Source organism: Mixophyes fleayi, chromosome 6 (assembly GCF_038048845.1).
Source record: "Mixophyes fleayi isolate aMixFle1 chromosome 6, aMixFle1.hap1, whole genome shotgun sequence".
NCBI lineage: Eukaryota > Metazoa > Chordata > Amphibia > Anura > Limnodynastidae > Mixophyes > Mixophyes fleayi.
The window spans coordinates 205847898-205870639 of NC_134407.1; the positions used below are offsets into that span (position 1 = coordinate 205847898).

At 40.7% G+C, this 22742-nt stretch overlaps 1 protein-coding gene across 2 annotated transcripts in view; it reads right to left on the minus strand.

The window, feature by feature from the left end:
* WDR45B (WD repeat domain 45B) overlaps positions 1 to 22742 on the minus strand; it is a 28303-nt gene continuing 5561 nt past the window's right edge. Inside the window, exons 2-11 of one of the 2 annotated variants that reach the window (XM_075178172.1) lie at positions 14970 to 15044; positions 8085 to 8150; positions 6670 to 6771; positions 5781 to 5868; positions 5495 to 5589; positions 4280 to 4470; positions 3720 to 3805; positions 3376 to 3477; positions 2447 to 2568; positions 1 to 1185 (exon numbers count right to left, since the gene is read on the minus strand). In XM_075178172.1, the coding sequence (XP_075034273.1) occupies positions 1079 to 1185; positions 2447 to 2568; positions 3376 to 3477; positions 3720 to 3805; positions 4280 to 4470; positions 5495 to 5589; positions 5781 to 5868; positions 6670 to 6771; positions 8085 to 8150; positions 14970 to 15044 (1034 nt within the window). In that variant the 3' untranslated portion in view covers positions 1 to 1078. The remainder of the gene's footprint in view (positions 1186 to 2446; positions 2569 to 3375; positions 3478 to 3719; positions 3806 to 4279; positions 4471 to 5494; positions 5590 to 5780; positions 5869 to 6669; positions 6772 to 8084; positions 8151 to 14969; positions 15045 to 22742) is intronic. The other variant, XM_075178173.1, reaches the window with a different exon arrangement.

Genomic DNA, 22742 nt, shown 5'->3' on the forward strand with positions numbered 1-22742 from the left:
CCACATCATTTGGTCATTTTATTAAAAAGCATTAACATATCTTACAAACGGGTGTGCAAAACAAAACCAAAAATTCATGATTAATTGCACTAAGCCACATGCAAAAATCTACACTCCCAACAACTACCTAAAAATGTAGTACTCTAACGTCAGGAGTCTTTAAAAAGACAAAAAGCCTTTCCTCGGCCCTGAATTAATATTAAATGGGTTGTATAAAGCAGAGATCCATTGTATAGGGGGGGGGACAGGAACATTAAATACAGAAAGCTTCGGCGAGGTACTTACACCTCTCACCTCCTTGTGGATTACAATAGTCTATTCTTTTAATTTTATTTTTCAGCGTGCCGGTCAATGAAGATGCAAATGATCCCACACCCCAGATCTGGATGTAAGACGCATCAACTATTTTGATCTTTTCCCGGTTGAACGTACTTCCCAGTGTCCTCTAGTGTATAAGATTTACTGCTTCACGCAGGCAGAACGCCATAGTGGTTGGTTTGTCAGGGCCGAGAAGTGCCAGGTTACTGTAACACTGACAAACGGAAGCAAATCTTCAGGAAATCAGTAGAAGTCTCAAGCGAACATCTCGAGTACAAAACAAATCCGGGTTACACTTCTATTTTAGCATGTAGGTATAATAAGTACCAACTGCCACCAATACTGTGGTGTATATCTCAGTAAGAACCAAAGGGTCGTACAAAAAAATAGAAAGCAGATGTTACTGCAATAATAGTGTGTTAAATTCCTTAAAATCAATGCAGTCTGTGGCAGGAAAACAATTAACAACAAGTCACTTTTTGTGTTAAGTTTAAAATATTTTTTTTTTTTTTATATATATATATGTCTAATCTGAGGAAAAAACAGAACTTGGTTATGATGGTTAAGATAAAGCACAGTAATTGAATTATTCCAATGTTAAAACTCAATGAAACTGGATTTAAAAAAAAAAAACGAAACAAAATGAAATATACTGGAGTCTTCAATCAAGTCTTGGTTTGTGTGAAATCCTTGAATTACTGCCGCGATCCTGAATGGAGTCTTTCAGAGGGAATCATCCAACTCCTTCTCAAACACAGTCTCAGAGCTTGTCGTCTGTCATTTCTAAAAACTGGGCGTAGACGTCTCTTGTACACTCCCCCTTTTGGTTGAACTGGAATTTGTAGTAGCTGCCGTCGGCACAGATAGCTGCAAGAAGTAGGGTTTATCAGGGTCAAGTTCAATTTATAAATCACCCACAGAACTGAAAGGACGCTTCCAATACGCAAAAGAAAATTTCCCGTCCTAACATGCCCCTTCATTCACTTGAAGACAATTCTTAACAAAAACACCAATGAGCCCTTTATTTATTTAGAAAACGCCAGTTAGAAACAGACCATTCTCATTTCCACCACCTCTAAGCTTCAGAACCCATCCCCCTGAATGTAGCCATAGGTCAGACTTTGCCCCCCACTAATTCCATTGACCGTACATTGTTCTCATCTAAAAGGAAATGGCATTTTAGAATGAACAAAATGCAGCTCCCATTGTGAGAGACATCGTCCTGTGTGACTGGAAAGACGACGACCAAGGTGAGAAGAAAAATTCATGTTTGGAAACACTTCTTGATGTGCAAGGGTCCTTGTAATAAGGCCATATTAGAAACATGTATTTATAAAATGAACAGTGCAACCATCACCAATACATATGTAATACAGTTATATTAGAAAATGATATATTTAATGAAGGATATCTGTTCCCATCAGTAAGACTATGGAAGGACACTGCAAGGTGAAATGGCTAGTGACACATGTATGTATGTATGTATGTATGTATGTATGTATGTATATTGTGTTGGTGAATGGATTGAAATTAAGCGATCAGATCACTTTAAAGACGTCTGTAATGCTGTATTTTGTGGCTTCCTATTGGGTGGTACACCATACCGCCACTTCTCCTGCTTTGATTGTAAAACTATCAAATTCCATTCACTTACATTCTCCATACCACCGCTTCTAAATTTCCACTTTCTAATATATTTTGATATAGGACTTTTATTAGCACCATCATAGAAACTACATCTCACCACAAAGCACAGATCCACTGTTTGCCCCCCCTCTTCCACAATCTATATTGAAAGGAGAGGGCTGTGAGGAGATAACTGATGTGTGAAAATCCTCTTTCAATAGAAGAGCTTGAGGGTGTGGCTTAATGGTAAGGTGTAACGTTATTGGGGCATGGCCAAGTGCAGAAAGATCAGAGAATATGGCAGAGAGCAGAGAGGTGCAGACACAAAACTATATCCCACATATACATTCCCATCCATGTTACATGAGTGTTATGTCCACCAGAATCCTGCTTATATCCATCTAGGATTATAATCAGAATATCACTTTATTTTACACATGGTCAGAGGCTGGAACAATATATATCAGACTTGTAGTGCTCGAGGTCACCTGACGTCACTCACCTATGACAGAGTTCGGTTCTGTTCCAAAGGCACAAACACAAGGTGACCCAGAGGGAACCTGAAACTTGGAGAAACTCCACTTGGAGCTGAAGTACTTGGGAAGGAAGCTGGCGGAGGCCAAACTGAAATGAAATGTACAAGGACATTGTAATTTTTAGCATATTTGCCAGAATATATATTTTGATGGATATTATCTAAACAAAACCTGAATAAAACACAAAAATACACTTTCATGATCTCCACATGGGCATTTTGTTTCTTTTCAGTGAAACCTCATAAAAATAAATAATTGGCTAGTTTTGCAGAGAATAATGGGGTTTTACTCAATGTCTAAGGCTGCGATAGGATCCTGTAACATTCCCCCCACTTCTCTGATGATGTACGTCACGTTCTTCTAGGAGAAAGAAGAGTGTAGATGTGTGGAACACTTAAACCTAGGACTTCTCTAGATCTAACAGCAGCTGGAATGCGAGGAGCTACCAGACCCAGGTTGTTTTGGCTCGGGCTAAATGGATATACCTAGAATTCTGCCTATGTACTTGCTATGTATATGGTCTGGTCCCCTGTATGAGGCTGCATTAAATTGATCAGGGTGCTCCCCGGCCTCAGGGGTGCTCCCCGGCCTCAGGGGTGCTCCCCGGCCTCAGGGGTGCTCCCCGGCCTCAGGGGTGCTCCCCGGCCTCAGGGGTGCTCCCCGGCCTCAGGGGTGCTCCCCGGCCTCAGGGGTGCTCGCACTCCCCAATGTAAATAATCAGCAGCTGATTGGTCAGAGGAGATGAATCTGCCAGAGACAGTCACTGACATTCAGTAAAAGGAAACAATCCATATGTTCCTACTACAGTGCCACCATCACAGCGATCTTGTAATCCACAGATTACACACCCCAGCTCTATACACAGAGGACCATTTAGGATTCCAGCCATATTTACCTGGATTGTTTGTTTCTCTTTGGATCCTCTGCTGCAAAGATGTGTACGGTCCCGTGATCACTGGAGACACAGATAAGGGATGCGTCTTCATTGAAGCTGATGCTACAATAATAGACACAAGGAAGAAGGAATCAGCAGACTATACTGTAACAGTTCTGATTTCTCACCTATTGCCAAGACTACAAGCCGCTTTATGTCTGAACAGTTATTTGCCACTGTCGTGTTAACATACATCACAAATTAACATGTGTTTAATAGATGCCTTTATTTATACCTTCACCTACGTGTTAAATGCTACATTCAGAAAACCATATTGTAAAACATTTACTCCAGGTCATTCTCACCAGTAAATATTTGCAGCCTGCGATCCTCTACGCAGTTCCTGAATTAAATGTCCGGATGTTGTGTCAAATATTCGAACTAGAGTTCCCTGTAACGACAGATCAGCTGAGTCAGGCGATATGAGCGGAATCTCACTCGCAGGTATGATTATGATAAAATCACTATAAAACATGCAATTTAAGAATAAGTATAATGGTAATAAATATATCACCGATTAGGTGCAGCCTAAAATGACAAAACTTGGTTGGATGGCGCTATCCTAAGGAGTGTGAGCGACATTCACTGTCTGACATTCCTGCAGAGGACAGGTTGTAGTCTTTAAGAGGGGGCTAATCCAAGGCTTTCCTGCACCTCAGCAGTGTATTATCAATTGTAATAGTGGCGAAATATTAGCTGCCCAGCTAACAAGTGATAACTTATTAGAGGCCCAGATTTTATTTCCCTTGCGCTAACAGTCCCGCCCCTTTTAAGCGGGTTGCAGGTGATGTTATAATGACCTCACCGGGCTTCCTTATCAGTCTGCACAAGGGGCAGAGTCCTGGAAGACAGAAGCCACACCCACCTTCTCCGATGCGGTAGCGATTCTGGTCCCTTGTAGGTTCAGAGCGATGCAGCTCAGCACCCCCTCATGTGCTGGGATGTCAACGGGGGGCTTCTCAGTGCTGGCCAGGTCTACGATCTGCACATGGCCTGTGTGAGCCCCCGGGAAGGCCAGGTAGGAGTTGTTGCTGTTTGGACACAAAACGCACAGACCTGGGGAGGAGATCATCTGGGATTAGATGGATATTTTCCCAGTATTCATCAGCCTAAGATCAGCCCACAACGTGTACAGCTGGAGGCAACTCTTCCCATTGAGCGCAAACAAAAAACGAAACTCTAAAATGTAATGTAAATGTAGACTACCAGCATGAACAACGATTTCCAACACAACAGTACTTTTTTTGGTCCATTTAGGGGAAACACCAATAAACAGATTTTCATAAATGACAGATTTCTTTAACCAAGGAGCCAGCTATCAGGGCTGTAACTAGGGCTGTGCGACAAGGGCGACCGCCCAGGGCGCAATTTAGGAATATTTTAGGTTAATTTGGTCAAAATTGATGGGTAGTGGGGCGGCATTTGTCTTTCTCGCCCAGGGCACTAGAATTCTAAGTTACGGCTCTGCCAGCTATATAAAATATGTTTCATAACTGTCCATATTTTACTTCACTTTCAGCCTACTCCGATTTTGCAGAATAACTTCTTAAAAAAGACCCAGAAACAAGGGCATAGATTATATTTACACACTTTATCAGGCCAGTGAAGATCCTGATGACTCAGAGGTGATTTGGAGGGACCTCTGAAAAGATTAGGGTAGGCCGCAAACTAGACAGATTTGGATAAATAGGAATTCCACTAACAAAATAAATTAATATGATTTGGGGAATGGACTCTAATCCTTCCGACCAGAACCACCACAGAGGGAATGCGTGGGACGGTATCTGAACTGGTTCCACTAACGTGATCTGCCAGAAATAATAGTCTACTGCAGATACAAAATTGTCAACACAGCTTGTCCAATCATCACACTCTCCAACTGCACCGGTCTGTGAGCCCTGGGGCATCAGAGGGCAACAGATGGAGGCAGTTTCTTCCAATCCACTCCTATGCTTCCATGGGGGCCCCATACGCGAGGGGAAGGGGATAAGCAGGTATATTGGGTATATTATTTAGGCCAGTAAGAAAACAGTAACCCGACTGCTCTATAATAGTCTTACAAATCTCTATCACTTGTCACCTTTTGGGTTGTAGCAGGTTTCAAAGACGTGCAGCTGATGAGGGTTGTGCGTGAAGGTGAAAACCTTTATCATAGAGTCCAACACGACGACGATCCTGCAACACAGACACCGAGGAAGAAAGTCATACAAGCCGAGCAACCAGGTTACACCGAGAACCGGGGAAGGGGTTGGGGAACAGACATCTTTAAGCCCAAATTTACTTCACTTTGTCGACCATTAGTCATTTATTGTGGCCATTTCCACTAGGTAATAAATATTCCCGATGTCTCGCTAGCGGATCGGTACCTGTCTCGGCGCAATTTCACAGCTTTAACCTCGGTGGAAAATTCTATTTCAATCACGGTTTTCTTTTTCAGGTCGTCCCAAATCATCACTGGAACAGAGAAGTAAATAAATACACATATAAAGCAGGAAGCACACAGAGGACACTGCAGGACAGATGCCCCTAGAGACCACTGAAAAATTCAAGAGGTCGTTTTGTGGAGAAAGACCTAAAATGTCAAACTAAAAAAAAAAAAAAAGACCCCCTTGAAACGTAAAAAAAAAAAAAAAAAAAAAAGCTCTTTTTTTGTGTTAGAACCAAAAATAACATTTGTTAATTCCCATAGCGCCTACATTACACATTGCTTTATAGAGAATACTGAATCTAGTCCATTGGTGGGCTAACCAGTGACACTCCAGGTGTTTTTGAAACTACAAGTCCCAGCATGCTTTGCCAGCTATCAGCTGGTTATCTACTGGCAAAGCATGCTGGGGCTTGTAGTTTCACAACACCTGGAGTGTCACAGGTTAGCCAACACTGGTCTAGTCTGTATGGTCAATATAAAAACCAGGGCTGAAAAGGCTCCATACTGCAGTCTTCTCCCAATGCTCACGTTTCAAAATATCTTAATGTATACTACTACATAGATAATTAGTGTCCAACTTTTCAAGTGATTCCAATATAAGAAAAGAGAAAGGCTTCCTACTCGCTAATACACTGCCTCAATGTCAATGAGCCCTAGCAGCGGCAAAGCACGGTACAGATGACATACATTACAAGGCAATTTACAGAACATGGTAGCTCTTGCTAAATGTATTGATTGATTAATATATTATTAGTATGACCACTAGGTGGAGCCACTGCAATACAAGGAGAACAAACAGGACTATGGACAGGACAAAATGCTCTCACCTTTATTGGGCGGGTATTTCGGCTTCTTTCCTCCCCCCACCAGAGCGAGATAATTACATCTGAATAACATTTCTACGTAGCCAACTCCACCTTCTAGAAACTCTGCGGAGAAACAGGAACAGTCGAATAATGGATTTACTAGAAATCGCTTTAACCTTAGTCCATAATGAGACACAAATAGTTAATGCCCTCCTTGTATTCACTTACCTCCTGTTACCTCCTCATACTTATTACCACAGAGTACCCACCGCATTCAAGTACAACGTTTACTCTGTACTCGCCCCCTCACTGGGTGGATCGCCGTCCCTCATTTTCCCTATAGAGTCGCAGCCATCCATAAATTCTCCTTGTTTTTTCCATCCTCCATGACTCATAAAATGTTCTGTCTTAATGTTAATGGATTTAATTCTTCTTATTTTAACTAGTTATCTAGCTTGGCTAAGGGTAAAATTGTCTTCGGAGTCAACTTTAATCCTACTTTGGTCCCAAAATATTCATCTCCTCCACCTGGGCTCTTAAATAGCAAAGAGTTATTGTTTTTTAAAGTTCCGTGACTTGTACAACTGCTAGCACATCTTGTACTCGATCACCCAGTCATTTCTCGATCCCACACAACCTCCACACCTGTATAGATTTAATTTTAATCGACCATCTGACTACCCAAAAATGAGTCCACGTTGAGAACTCCCATTGCATGGCCTGATCATTTAGTTCTGCTCCCCCACCCCTGCCTTCAAAATGGAGACTTAATGAAACCTTACTCCTTAAACAGGATCATCACACTACAATCTCAAACACTATTTGTTTTTCTCAATAACACCCCACAGTCCTATGGGAAGCTCACGTGGACAATATTTGTGGCACGCTCATAATCTTCTGCTAGAAAAAAGCTTAAGACACGTATGGCTGCATTAGAATCACAAATTGCTTCCCTCACGACATCAAAGATATCTCAGACTTGTTGCTCTCAGGGACCAACTTAACCAAATTCTACCTACAAAAGCTGCCAAAAGTTTTGCTGGAGCCACTGCATAGTTTTATGAAACTGGAGACGGGGCAGACAGACTTTTAGCTCAAAACTTAAGAGTGAAATTAACTAGACATCACATCACTCCTATTAAGACCAGTAAAAGGTGACCTGATATTAGATCTTAATTAAAAAAATTGCCGACTCTTTTAGAGACTATTACGCATCACTATATCTGGCTGAGTCATCTACAACAGACCCTTCCTCCTTAAGTCTACAAATCAAGAAATTCTTACATTCAATCTCAATCCCCAAAATGCCTTCCACACAGAATAATTTCTAAAACAAAGAGATTACTGTTAACGAAAATAAAACTATTAAAGAACTTAAAAATGCTTAAGCCCCAGCTCCAGACAGATTCACGGCTATAGATTAAAAACATTCTTACCCTCTCTCATATCCATGTTGTTGGGATTATTCAATTCGGTCTCCAAAGTCCGAAAATTTGATCCAGCTACAAGAGCGGAAACTGTAGTCATTCCTAAACTGGGTCTGGACTCAAATTGTTGCAGCATATATAGATCCACCTCTTTATTAAAGGTCTTAATCTGTGCACAAACATTATAGCCAACACACTTAATGTAATCACAACACCTGTTCATCCTGACCAAGTGGGATTTATACCTGGTAGACAGACCTCTGAAAATACCAGACGTGCCATAGTCCTTATATGTATCGCTAATAAGGAAATACTTCTGACCTTGATGCTGGCTCTGGGGCCCTTTTCTTAGCAGCATAGTTGCCCCTTATTCCAACCCCACAGTCAGTTCTTACCAACTGTTTCAAACCTACTGTTCAGAAACGTAACGGCACTAAACAAGGCTGTCTAATCAGAGCAAAGATTAAGGGGGGCAGATGAAAGTGTTTTGACAACGTTTCACAATTAAGGGCTCTGACATGTCTGGTATCAGAGTTGGCCCCTTGGAGCATAGAATTTCTCTGTATATGGATGACAAATGGAGGTCTATTACTAATCCACATATTTCCCTCCCTAACCCTCTATGTGACTTACTCTCACTTTGAAATCTTTCCAATTATAAAATCAACTCAAAATCTGGCAGGGAGGTGGGGGGGGGGGGGGGGGGGGGTGGGAGGGGAACAAACCCTTTTAATGTTGCATGATTTGATACATCTTGATGAAGCAGTTTATCATCCCAAAATGCATTGAGCATTTTTTGTATAATGTGCATCTTTTAAAAAGGACCATTAAACGTTATGCATACATCATTCAGAGGTGAAATACATGGGAGGATTTTTTTCCTGTGCACTGGTTCTCTTAAATGTCACTTATTCAGTGTCATCCTGACATTTTACTGCAGTTCTGATAAAGATAAAAAAAAAAAAAATTGAATTTCCCGTCTAAGCAGCCAAGGAGCAGAGCCGATGGAAACAGCAGTGCAGGAGGACCGGATGGCTCACGATTAAAAGGCAAGGGGTCTGCTTTAAAAACCAAGGAAATATCAGTTGTTTCTCCCAAACATTATCCCGAGTTGGCAAAAGGTTTAACAGAACAGAATATATCTAGTATGCAAAGTAGGGATGTAAACGAATACGTAGGCAACTTTGATTCACTCATTGAAGAATACAATTAGAGATTTAAAGATGTCAAACTCTACTGCCAACTAGAAGAATAGATGAGTGCCCCCAATGTAAGAGAATTTTTTTGTTTCTTCTAATTTAATCATGATTTCAAGCTCTATTTTCCTTTTCAATAGACATCTAAATATAACTATATAGATATACATACTTTTTTTGTGTGTGTGTGCATAAATGCTGCATGCATACACTTATATAACCTGCAATACAACATGCGGGCTTATGAGATCCTTCGGAAATGAGATGTGGCCGTCCAATTTAAAAAAAAAAAAAAAAAAAAGTGTAAAAAAATGTTTTAATTAAAACAAAATACATAACAAATGTTTACTTAACTTATTTTCAGCCAGCGGTGTGTGTCTCCGGTGCGTTGTCGGCTGTCAGGGGGACCTCTGGGTACTAAAATGACGTCATTTCTAATGGACTAGAAATGATGTCATTTTAGTACCCAGAGGTCCCCCTGACAGCCGACAACGCACCGGAGACACCGCTGGCTGAAAATAAGTTAAGTAAACATTTGTTATGTATTTTTTATTAATTAAAATCATTTTTTTTTTACTTTGCAATTTTTTTTTTTTTTTACAGTATGAATGGTGAGACCCGGGAATTACACGGGTTGCACCATTCATACTGCAGGCTAGCGGGGTCCAAGCCGGGAATTACCCCTCGCAAAATCCCGGGTCTAAGTCCCGGGATTTTAGACCCGGGATTTTGTGGTTGGACTATTCATACTGCACCAAGACCCGGGTTTTTCAGCGTGCCTCTGCAAAAACCCGGGTTTTTGGTGCAGTATGAATGGGGTATAACTCTACCTCGGGAGCTTTTAAATCTTCCAATAGAAGTTGTTTGTCCAGGCATGAGAGCCTGGAAAAGGTTGAAAGAACAGCTGCCACAACTTGTCTAATTGGCTGCATATTATTCTGTGTACTATCAGCAGCATTGATAAAGTAAAGCTACGTACGGTCAAACGAATGCCAGGAGTAAGGACTAGCGACAAACTGCAAACGTCCAAGGCACCAAACCCTCTTGATTTTACATGGAGATTGTTTTCATGGAGTTCTACTTTAAAGGGAAAATCTACCTTAGCACAACTTGTACTTCCAAGCAGAGCGCCTTAGTCTCTTTACCCTTAGATACAACAGACCTGCCTTGTAGACTTCTATCCACAATTGTATCAAATGCACACCCTTGAGATCTGCAGTCATATTCAACAACAACAAAAAAATAACGAAGGTGAACATTCCCTTTAAGGCTGGTGGAAAGCAGCCTTCTATTACATGGGAATGAGAGCATGAAAAAAGAAAATCCATACTTCCAAAAGCTAATGCTTAATATTTCACAACAATGTCCATGGAAGGTGAAGCAGAGTCTTTATGGTGTGGGGAAATGTTACCATTCTTTTAAAGTACGTGTTATGCCCCCACATGTGAGTTAATGTCAGTTGTTATTTTGCATTAGTATTAGCGAGATTTGTTACTTTGCCATGGCAGAATGAAAAATATATAGGTGGCCCTCTTAAAGGGGATTTATCATGAATACAGTAGAATGTTAGCTTGTTATTGTTACTACATAAGCATCTCATTAATTAGGACATTCAGAAGTGATTGAACGCAAATATAAGATGTATAAAGTAACAAAGGGGTTCATGTAACTATGTTGCCAGCCTCACATGTCCATCTGCCCTATTCAGACACCCTTTTGTGTTGTGTTAGAAGAGGGATTTTCTGCACTTAGTTTATTGGATGACTGTTCTACATGTCTGGGACACATCTCCACAGGGGCCATTAAATCCCACTGAAGTCACAAAGGGATACTAGCTGTAAGGCCCAGTATATATAATTTGTTCCTAGCTTAATATACAATAAATACCCCTAATACCACCTACTAGGACCTCAAGACCTATAATTATTACTTCTTTGAAAGAAAAACCTGTTCATAATTCCTAGTGGCATTTATTACTGCATGTTTTTATAAACAGTGAAGAAAGGACCATGATATATGTCGCGCTTAAATGCTAACCCCTTAGACAGGATATAGTAACAAATTTTCACAAATAATGTCATATTTCATATGCATCTGTGTGTAAATTTGTGACTGGTTGATTGAATCTAAAATGATACTTCTATGTGTAAGCATAGTGTCGTCAACAGAGAAAACAGTTATTTATAAGGGTTAACCATGACATAATTGTGAGGAATAAAGCCTAAATCATAACCGCAGTGTAAATATTTTATATCAAATGAATCCATTGATAAGTTGAACTACTAAAGTGTAAAATGTGAAGTCAGAAAGTCTGTTGTATGTGTATTTGGTGACTCTGCAGATCCCAGTGTTAGAAGATAGCAGTGTTATCTGTGGCAGCTTCAAAGGCCCCTGCTGTGAGCTAAATCCTGACATAAGTTAGTTTTTAGGCACCTGAATAGACTTTGTGGGGCCATTCACAGCTGGACATCCTTGCAGCCAAAAGGCTCATTTGAAGGCCCATACAGGTATATAGAAATATGGGCTTCAAAAGAAAATGTCTTGGTTCATATTTTGGGAAATCTGGGTGAGACTCCATACTGAGGAGCAGATATCACACCAGGGTTGTGAATGACAGGTACTGGCGGTATCCAGGAACAGCTATAATCATATATATTTGGGAAAAGTATGTCACTGTCATAATTTCACCATGTTTGGTATTTAAATGTGCGGGAGATTATGACTGGTTTATTGAAGGGGAAATTATGTATCTGGGATATATCTGTGAAGAATTACCAAAGGTCAAAACTTTGGGAATATTTGTGAGCAATCTTTAGTGACACCCAGGGGACATCCCTGCCCCCCTATTAGCATTAACACTGCCCCTGTGAAGACCTTCCCATTTAAGGTTGTTTAAAAAACCTGTGTTGGGAAGGGGCAAGTTGTCAGTCTTTTGGGAAAATCAATCCACATTGATAAGCTGTCCATCTTCCTAGCCAATTTCCCATGGTGCAGATTATACAACTCATGTAAGTTATACTGTGAATGTAACCCCTTTTATTTTAAAAACTGCTTTGCTTGTGTATGTTATGTCAATTGTTTTTTTTTTTTTATATCTTAATGCCCTGTACCTGTATTTTAAATCTATAAAATTAATAAGTGGCATCCTTGATACTCTAACGAATCCATCAGCATGTTAAGAATATAGCTCGGCCAAGTTAACCCATTGAACGCCGGTGTGCGATTTGTTAATACATTTGATTAACAAGCCTAGTGTGTGCTTGCATTTACATTTGTGCAACAGTCTGAAGGTTAAGAGGTAACTCTTTGTTTTCTGTTGTGGGCTTTGCTAGCCTGTGGGTAGCCAGAAGCCTTGTTTGTAGGGTGTGGGACAGTATATTGGGGTCCTATTGCCCGTATTCAATAGGTGGTGGCAAACCTGAAGTGTGTGGGGATATGAGAGCGCTATGTGGGGGGAGATTCAGTAGGCCTATAACCTGTGTTATAGTTAGAGAGAGACTGCGGGCTGGAATCGTGTGTAACCTCATACAGCAAACACCCCAAAGTCACGGCGCTGGGAGCGTGTTTGTTACACATATGTGTAAGTATGTACAGGTTTAAAGATATTCAATTTTTACGAATTCCCCAAGTATGTGTGTGACATAAAAAGCGGTCTTAAAAATCCCATTAGTATCTATACAGTCCCTTTCTAGAGACCTCATGTGAATGAGGCAATGGGTAGAAAGAGAAGTTTAAAAACCATGAAAAATGGTTCGTCATTGTTCATATCGCAGGGATCAATGTGCTATTGAGGATTTGCTCAAGATTTCTGTGCTAGGACGAGCAGAAATAGAAAATACTTGACTTTTTCAGTTTCTGCCATTTTAAGAAACATGCTTGCATAATTATATTTTACTGAATGTAGCTTTATTATCTCTATTTATATACCTTATGCATGGTGACTTTTTTTTTTAAGTTTAGACTCCATTTAGAAACTGTATTTGTATTCTTTAACAAATTCATGTGTTAGTTAAGCTTGGTTATTATAACACTACTTAACTGGAATACAGAGGATTGTTTGGTTAATGAACTCTGGTTAATTTAAATTCAATCGTAGTGGAATATAAGACAAGGAGGACCGAAGAACTTCCGCAAAGTGGCAGCTCTGAAGTCAAAGCTAGGTGGTGGCAGTTTTGAATAAAGATAGCCAGCTATTATTTTGGGGATATTAACCATTTTTAGTGAAACCAGGTGGTTTGTTGTGATTAGTCCATGTCACACCAGCTCAGGTGAGTGCTGTATGTGACAATGTTCTCTGAAAGATTGAGTAACCAGCTACCACTGCATTAATTCAGTGGGTGTATTGCCTGAATCTGACATGATGAAGGGCCCATTTCCTGTGGTTTCTAAAGCTAAGAGCCAATGTGTGTCACTGCTGAACTGGATTCCTTTCTCCACATACAGAATAGTAATGATCTACAAGGTTTTCCCCTCCAGAGTAAGAGGCAGTTATAGACTAAGTTAATGAGAGCCAGATGCCGACATTGAATTATTGAACTCTGTATGAGTCACTTACTGGAAGAAGAGGGGGGTGGGGGGGGGGGGGACGACTTTCTGTATACTACAGAGGCAGCTGGGCCTTTATCTTCTGTGTATTAGAGTTGCAAAAGAAAGAAATAAAAACACACAGAAGTTACAAAAAAAACCAAAAACTTTTGTAAACATGTTTCACGTTAACACAATCTTCTTAATATACAGTTTTGTACAATGTAGTAAATATTCTAAATGTATGTAATATTACACTACAATACAAAATGACAAATGTTATAAAATTGAAATACTACATACCAGCATTATTCATACTTGCCAACTTTCTAAAGTTGAGTCCCGGGAGCCTGCCGGGGAAGGTGGGCGTGATGGGGGCGGGGCTCCAAAATGTGTGTCATTTTGGACCCGCCCCCGTGACGTAATGACGCAAACGCATCATTTTACAGTAGGGGGCGGGGCCAAACGCCACGATTCCCGGTGAATCTCAGCGTTTTGGACCCAATTATTCCTAGTGAAGTGGGCAGATCCGGGAGATTGCCACACTCTCCCGGGAGTCCGTGAGACTCACGCGAAGTGCGGGAGTCTCCCGGACATTCCGGGAGAGTTGGCAAGTATGGCATTATTACATAAAATACATTTCCAATGCAGTCATTGTTTAATATCGCACAAGGAAAGAAAATATTGATCAGAGGTTGGTAAAAACATATACAGTCATAGCATAACAGTCTCTGTACTCCTGAGCAGGCAGCTGCTGGAGTCAGATTTCTAGCCAGAAAAATTCACACTTTACATCGGACAGAATTCAGGGACCAGGAGCTGCCTACTGAGCCAGTTGTGCTATGACTATACATATTATTAATATTTTATTATGAGATGTTAACAGTGACCACATTACAAAAGAAAAACAAAACTAGTTCCGTAATAAATCAATTTTGCAATTTAATAAATACAGCAGTTCCCATTTGTAATATACACCACCGTCTATTCAATTAACTGTATACACACACATACATACATACATACATACATAGATAGATATAGACAAAAAAAAAAACAATAAAAACAGAAACACTTAGTTTGGTCAGATGCATCATTATCCAGAGACATTGTTCACCAGCTGTGCATCAACACAGCATTCATTTAGTAACTTGCCAAATAACAAAATATTCACCTTGTTTCTCCTTTTCCTTCAGCGGATCTGTGTTATACACCCGGAACCCGTTCTCCATGCCACACGCAAAGCACCCTGTGGGGTAAACACAAACAGGACATCAATGTTAGAACAATGACATAACATGGGAATTTTTACTGGGATACAATGTTTTTCTATGCCAGTAGCATTGTAATGGCGAAGGCCTTTCCTTTAAAATACGATTATGATGCAAGATTCCTGGGTGTAATCCAGGATAGCTGCCTGCAGGTGTCACTCTTTCACATTTCCTAGTACAGATTATGCAAAAGGTGACAAAAAAAAAAGGTTTCCACAAACAGCAACAGGCTATGAGATGGCTCTGTCTCAATACCTACCTACTCTCCCTGACCATCCGAGAGACTCCTGAATTTTGTAGGAGAAAAGGCCTCCCTCCCACATCTCTAGTGAAGGTGGAGAGGGCAATGATGACATTAATTGCTGCGAAACGCGTCACCACAAACACGAATCAAATCAACCTCGGCACTTGCCACTTGGAACTACCCTCTGGGATATCCCCAAAGGGGATGGAAACAAAGTTGGCAAAAATAATGTAAAAAGGAGGTTAAAAAATTACTTTTGAATAATGCACAGAAGCAGCTTTACTTATCATATACACTTTATATTTCCAATTTAAAACAATTAAACCCAAAACATCCATATATAAATGTAGAGCATAAAGATAAAATAGATTGCAGAAAGTAAAATCCACATCTCAGGTAATTGGGAGAAGCTCCTTTTGTCATAAATGGATTTGATATAAATTAAAAAGTTCAAACTGCTCCTCACACCATGCCAATTATAGGGTCACAATGTCAATTATAGTGATATTATTGGTGCTGCCCCATGTATTAGACACCAATCAATGCAAAGCACCACTACAGAACACAATGAGCATGTCGTCATACAAGGTAGAGAAGCACTTTCCTTCACAAAAATAAAAAAATGGCACCTGCCTAGATAGGGGTTAGACAATATATGACCAACTTTTAGCTTGTGAACACTTTCATGGAGCAGAAATATCGTCATTAGCAATCTTTTTGTTTTTTGGTGGGGCTGTCCATACTGGCCAAATGCCAACATGTAATTGCTTGAAATACTATCTACACAACATGACCAGCATTTTATACCCAACGAGTATCCAGCACATTATAAGAATTTACCAGCATGCCCTCCCCTAATCTTCCCCATTAGAATTGGTTGCCAGCTTTAGCTTTTCTACACAGTGTTCCAAAATATGGCATTGTTACTGCAGCTAGAGCTCACTCCCCCTAGAGGGCTCCATGTAATATAACAGTGTGGTTCTGGCTGCAGTAACAGTGCCACTTTCTAGAACGCTGACCATTGTGCATGGGAAAGCTAAAAATGCCAAACGCTGATTTTAATAGTTCCCAGCACTTGAACCTATTATTGTGGAAAGGACAAGGAGGGAGAACACAGAAAGGAGAACGCTCTTGTTGTCGTGGTGCATTTATTTAATTACCATGGCAACCTGGCACCTGGGATTTGTCCAATCTTGTTGGAATATGAGTAATCCACAATGTGCTCTATTGTAGAGGGAAATGGCACAAAGGGAGTTATTTTTACATTGATCAACTTCTCCATTTGGCTTCCAGCGACATCCCTAAAACACTGGAGGAAAATAAACTGGTAAAAGGAAGAGTTAGAAGACAGTCCAATGGTGTATCAGAGAAAGGCAAAATAGTAACTTCCAAACTGTTGTGGAACTAAGGCCACACATACCTGCATGCAAAGCCCTGTCATTCCAACAACGCTAGATAGCCTCCTCGAAGGGTCATTTACGAGAGTACAAAAAGGCAAACACAAGATTGTATGTTGTGGGATGCAGTATATAAAAGTGAGCTTCAATGGATAAAGAACGTGGTGTGTCTGTGGTTTAGGGTGGGCACACAACCTTTTCCCTCAAAGTAAATGCAAATTATGTTGCCATTAATTCCTTTTCCTCAAAGCACTCCATGGCAGCCTTTACTATGGGATAGCTTTCGTTTTATTTACCTAGAGTCATGTCAAACAAAAACACCCCCTCAGAGAATATAAGTCAGATCCTCCTCATCTGTGGAGTACTTCCCAAGCGGTCTTCTGAAAACTGGGTGGGAATATAGTTGGCCGCCATGAAGTACTTTGAGGAAAGGGAATTAAACAACAAGATAATTAGCATCTTCCCTTCCCTTTTGTACCAAAGCAATACACCGAGTGGGCAACAAGTCTGTATGTGCTGCAAAAAGAATTTGAGTGGCTGGCTGAAGAACATGTCTGCCAAATGGAGATTCTCCCACTGATAAAACATCAAGGCGATAATGACTAGATAAGGTGTGGAAGGATGTCCACCCTGCTGCCGTGTCACAGAAGCCAGAGCCTTCTTTCTCCAAGACGCAGCTACCGCTCATGTTGAGCAGGCTATAAGTACTTCAGGTACTTGCTGTCCACTCTTCTTGTATGCCTATATGATCCCTTCTCAGATCCATCAGGGCAGCCTGTTCAGAAAGAGCATATCCTGTCTGATGACCTGCAGGCATCACAAACAGTTGTGCCACTTTTCTGACCTCCTGTGATCTAGACAATAAGAGAAGTGACAGACCAGATCTAATGAATGCGGTTTCAATTATTTATCATCTACACCAGTACTTCTATTGGTATCAAAGGGTCATGAGCAAGCTGAAGTCCTTACAATTAGATATTACGAGGCCAATTTGGTATCCAGAGCCGTCACTTGTACTTTAGTCTGGCCAAGGCAAGACACTTTGCAAGTCCACCTTGTAGGAAATGGAGGGAAGATGTATCCCAGTTGGAACCTCCATGGGAGTTCTAGAGCATCTATTCCTTCTGTTCCAGGTACTCCAACAGGAATCTGGAAACCTTGGCATTAAAGCGTGTTGCCATTATGTCTACTGGCGAAAGCCCAAACGTAAGTATTAGTAGCTGGTACACTTCTTGATTTAGAGTCTACTGCCCTGAATGGATTTGTGTGCGACCGAGATCGTCAGCTAGTATGTTTTGCTTGTCTACTACATGTAACACGGGTGTAAACATAATTCTTGTTATCTCTGCCACCATTGCACTTCTCCTGGCTCCTCCCCAATATTAAAGGCCACCAGATTCCTGTTGTCTAAGCATATTTATAAATGTTTTCTCTGTATTTGATAATGGAAATGTTGGATTCCTTTCTTTTCTGTGACCATGCACTTTGCGCTATATTTTTTTAAAGATGGGCTCCCCATCCTGTCCCACTGGAGTCTGTGGCGAGTATTAACTACTCCAGCTCTGAAAGGGACATTCCTCTTGTCAGGAATTTCAGAACTTCTCCATCAGTTGAGCGACTTCTTGGTGGCGTCTGACAATTTTATGATTTGTTCCCATGAGAACTTTTTGCGATCCTGCTTCTTCAAAGCTTTAGAGATCTCTCATGTGCCACTTGCCCAGCCAGACAGAATTTTGGCAAATCTTTCTTTCAACGATGATATTCTGTTTTGTATGGTGTCTATTTGGACTTCAATTGCATCCGCTGTGTTGGTACAAGACAACTATTTCTTGTTCATTACCCATCCATGTTGTTGTAAAAAACATTATCTGGGCTGTTTTTTTGTTTTTTTTTATTAATTTTTATTTATAGGGCGCCACAAGGTGTCCGTGGCGCCGTACAGGGACAAAAACAAATTACAATACAAGGTGAGACAGCACAGTACAGTAAACATAAAGCACAGTAACTCAATAAGCTCAATGCACAGCTAGTGAGGGCGGGGGGAGTATCCGCAAATGACGGGGCCCAAAAGGAGGGCGCGGAAGACAGGGAGACCCCCAGAGGGGGGAGGAGGGCCCTCGAGGAGGAGGGCAAAGTAGCTGGAGAGCAGAGTTAGAAGTGGTGGAAACAGGAGGAGAGATGGCCCTGCTCAGAGGAGCGTACAATCTAAAGGGAGGGGTGGACAGACGGAGAAACGTAGGGGAGAGAGGGAGAGTAGAGGGACGGGGAAAGAAGGGGGAGAGGCAGAGGATAAGGTAGGTAGTTAAGTGGGAGACTGGAAGGCTTTAAGAAAAAGGTGGGTTTTTAAAGCCCGTTTGAAACTGGACAGGTTAAGGGAAGTCCTGAAGCTGACTATTCTGAATCGTCCACTACAAGGATGTCACCAGATACATGTACATATGTATGGCCCAAATATATGGGACTCTCATTGTTTAGAGTTAGGACCACCCTATTAGCAAAAGCGCCGTGGAGTGGCGGTTGGCTTTAACATACATTTGCAAATGTGTGTAACTAAGACTTTTGCATTTTTATCTACAGTAGAAATGGCAGATCTGTTGTTGGCTATAGCAGTGTGTTGGGGGATCTCTCTGTGTGTTTCTTTCAGGATAACCCCACCCTTTCAACCACCTGCTATAGCCTATAAATTGATTGAGCAACTTCCACTTCTTTATTTGTCACCAGATATGGCCATATATCTTTACTCCTTGTTTTCTTAATTCAAAATAAACAACATCTTGGTGAAAGTTCTCTGGGATGTTGCCAGCGAGAAAGGTAGGCATATAAACTGGAAATGACGCCACATTATCCAGAACCAGAGACATTTTCTGTGATATATTGCTACAGGAACATGAAAGTAAGCATCCTGAAGACCTAAGGACCTAAAAGTACTCTTTGCCAACAACTCTTGCAACAGAATTCACCGATTCCATCTGAAAATGTTTGACATGTACAAAATTGTTGACACAAATCCAAAACTGTGCAAAAGGCTCCTGAAGTTTTCTGGACAAAGAACAGTCTGCAATAAAAACTTTCGCCTTCTTAAGAGCTCTGGGAAAGCTAAGAAATTGCTGTGATTCTCAAAAGACCTTGCAGACGTTAATATAACACTTCCACCTCTACTTTACTTGGGAGTTTCTGACCACACAAAAATATTTCCTTTTGGGAAATGAATGGGTCTATACTGTATCTCCTTTTTAGAATGTTCAATACCCACTGATCTGAACAATGGAATGGGCCCACACTTCGGGAAAAAATGTGTAATTATGCCCCCTATTGCTGCTATTGGGGGCTGCTTCTGACAATAGTCATTGTTGTGAACTTTGATTTGTTTTTTCCATCCTTGGGTGTGAAGGGCCAAAAGCACTGTCTAGGCAGTGTGGAAGTTTTCTGTATCGTAGCATCTCATTTTGTTCCAAAAAGAAGAACTCCTTCAAATGAAAGGTTAGCCAGACTATTCTTTTACTGGCTGCCCAAGAACGCAATTATAGAGCTGATACCATAGCTCTTGCAGAGAAAACAATAGTATTCAGAGATGCTTGACAGAGGAATTATTTACCTTTATGTATTAATTCCACACTTTTTGCAGCATTTTGTCAGTTTACATTTCCCGGGATGTCTGTGTTGAGATTTTAGCCACATAACCTTAAAGCACTGACTACTGAGGCCAAAGACACTCCAGATTTTAATGTGGTTCAAAATGAAGAATAACTTTCAAAGAACAATCTGCTTTCCGGTTCATAGAATCCCTTAAGAGGAATTAAGCTCCGTTCCTGAGCCACCGTAGGCCCGAATGGATACATCTGCTTCAATCTTTTAAAATTAGACTAACATTTCTCCACATGAGGTCCATCCAAGATTAACTCTTTCACCACTTGATGTACAGGAAAACAATTTTTTCTAACACATTCCCCAAAGAGAGAACTCCGAGTTGTAGTAGAAATTGCCATTTCACTCATACCCATAGATATATTTGAACACATTATCCACATTAAACAATCTAGACATTTCTTTAATTTCTCCCGATTCATCACTAGAAGAATGTTCCAATAGTCCATGAGAATACCACTTTGATAATATCCATCTTCCATACCTATATTTGTAAGAGGTCCGGATCTTTTAACTCCCTGTAATGTATACAAATATATAGTTACAAATGAATCTTTCATCTGTGCAATATGCTTCTTAAATTGCTCAGGAGGCTGAACTTTCCCTTGGTTTCGGGAATTGCACAAACAACAAAACACTCCTCCTGATTCTGCCATAAATGTTTTACCACAAGATGCACAAATCCGGTGTGTTTTGTTCTTCTTGCTTTGTCAAAGCTCTACAAGAGTACTGAGAATGGATACAGTAATACTAATAGCTATTAACTAACTAAAATGCCTTGTATATGAATATAGGAAACACCCCTAAATTAGGGGCTTACACAGAGATGGTGCTCTTCTGGCATTAGGAATAAAGCTTAGGATCCGGCATGAGGCTGATTGATCTGTTAGAAGCGATAACAGAATTTTCCATTTGGACAGTGAATGCTCTTTATAGCAAGATTCCTTTCCTGGTACTCAGTGATGATGCTCTGCATGCACAGACCTTTGCTCCAGCAATCAGGGCCGTAACTAGGGCTGTGTGACTGGGGCGACCGCCCAGGGCGCCACGCTGAAAGGGGAGTGCAATTTAGGAATATTTTAGGTTTATTTGGTTAAAATTGAGGGCTAGGGGGGGGGGGGCGGCATTTGTCTTTGTTGCCCCAGGCACTAGAATTCTAAGTTACGGCTCTGCCAGCAATACAGAGGTTGCTCTAGGAGGTAGCAGGACGGCAAACCCCAGGCCGCCCGTCGGACTTCAGCTTACCACAGAAGGAGTGCATGGCTGGAATTAGAAACCAGGAAAGCCCCAGCACATAGAAAAGTAACAAACTCCTCACTGACCTGTTCAGCTAAAGACGGTGAGGAAGAGGAGGAGCCGGCTGATATATTCTAGCTAGGGACAGGTCAAATAAAACCATCCCCCAGAGAAACAAAATGGAAGCTTCAGCCTATATTTTCAATGGGACTCCTTTACCACTAACCAGGCATTTTTATATGGGGAAGTGTATTTTATGTGCATAGATATAAACATATCATAAAGTACAATAGTAACAACAACAGTCCCAATGTCACATCACTCTCATCAATAATATAAGACCTGAACGAGGTTTATAGAAATGATGGTCACAGTGTTCCTAAAGTAGGTAGCAATGGCAAGTAACATTTTAAAATGTTTCCGCCCAGTCTCACAACCGATTGCACAGACTCGTTGGACCTGTAAGAAGTGCACTTACGCATGAGACAGACTATTCGGCGCACTTGCTCAAGATGAAATGTGCTTCCCGTCCACATTTTGTGGCAAATAATTACTCCTATAGACTGCCTAAGTATCATATAATTAACAATAAACAAGCAGGTCCTACAATATACACCCTTTATGCAATTTTACAAAAAAAACAACTAACATCAATAGTACAAAAGGAGTAAAAACCTATTTGCTATAAAACAGTTATTAACCCGCATACCATTCTTCAGAAAATAAGTTCTAAAACTGCCCCTCTATCTTCTAATAATAATACTTTTAATGATGCCTTGGGCAATAGTTTTTTGCAAGGCCTGGAGATCCTGCCACACTGATTTCATACGAACAATCAGGATCATCTATTGAAAACTTCCCACAGCGAGATGTCAGCGTAGGATGTATCACATAAAATGTATAAGCATAATATTTATAAACAGGCATTTTAAAGATGTTTTGAAGTTTTAAAGCTTCCTGTTGAGTAGAACTAATATTATCCTTTATTTAGGAAAGACTGATATTTTACGCAGCACTGTACATTAAGGTTACAAGCTGCATACAACAAGAAAGAAGGTAACGTTGATCTTGTCCACACAAGCATATAGAGTGCCGCCCTCTCTGAGAGAAAAGTATCTTCCTTTGTGTGGAACCCTGTAATGGCTAACTGAAAT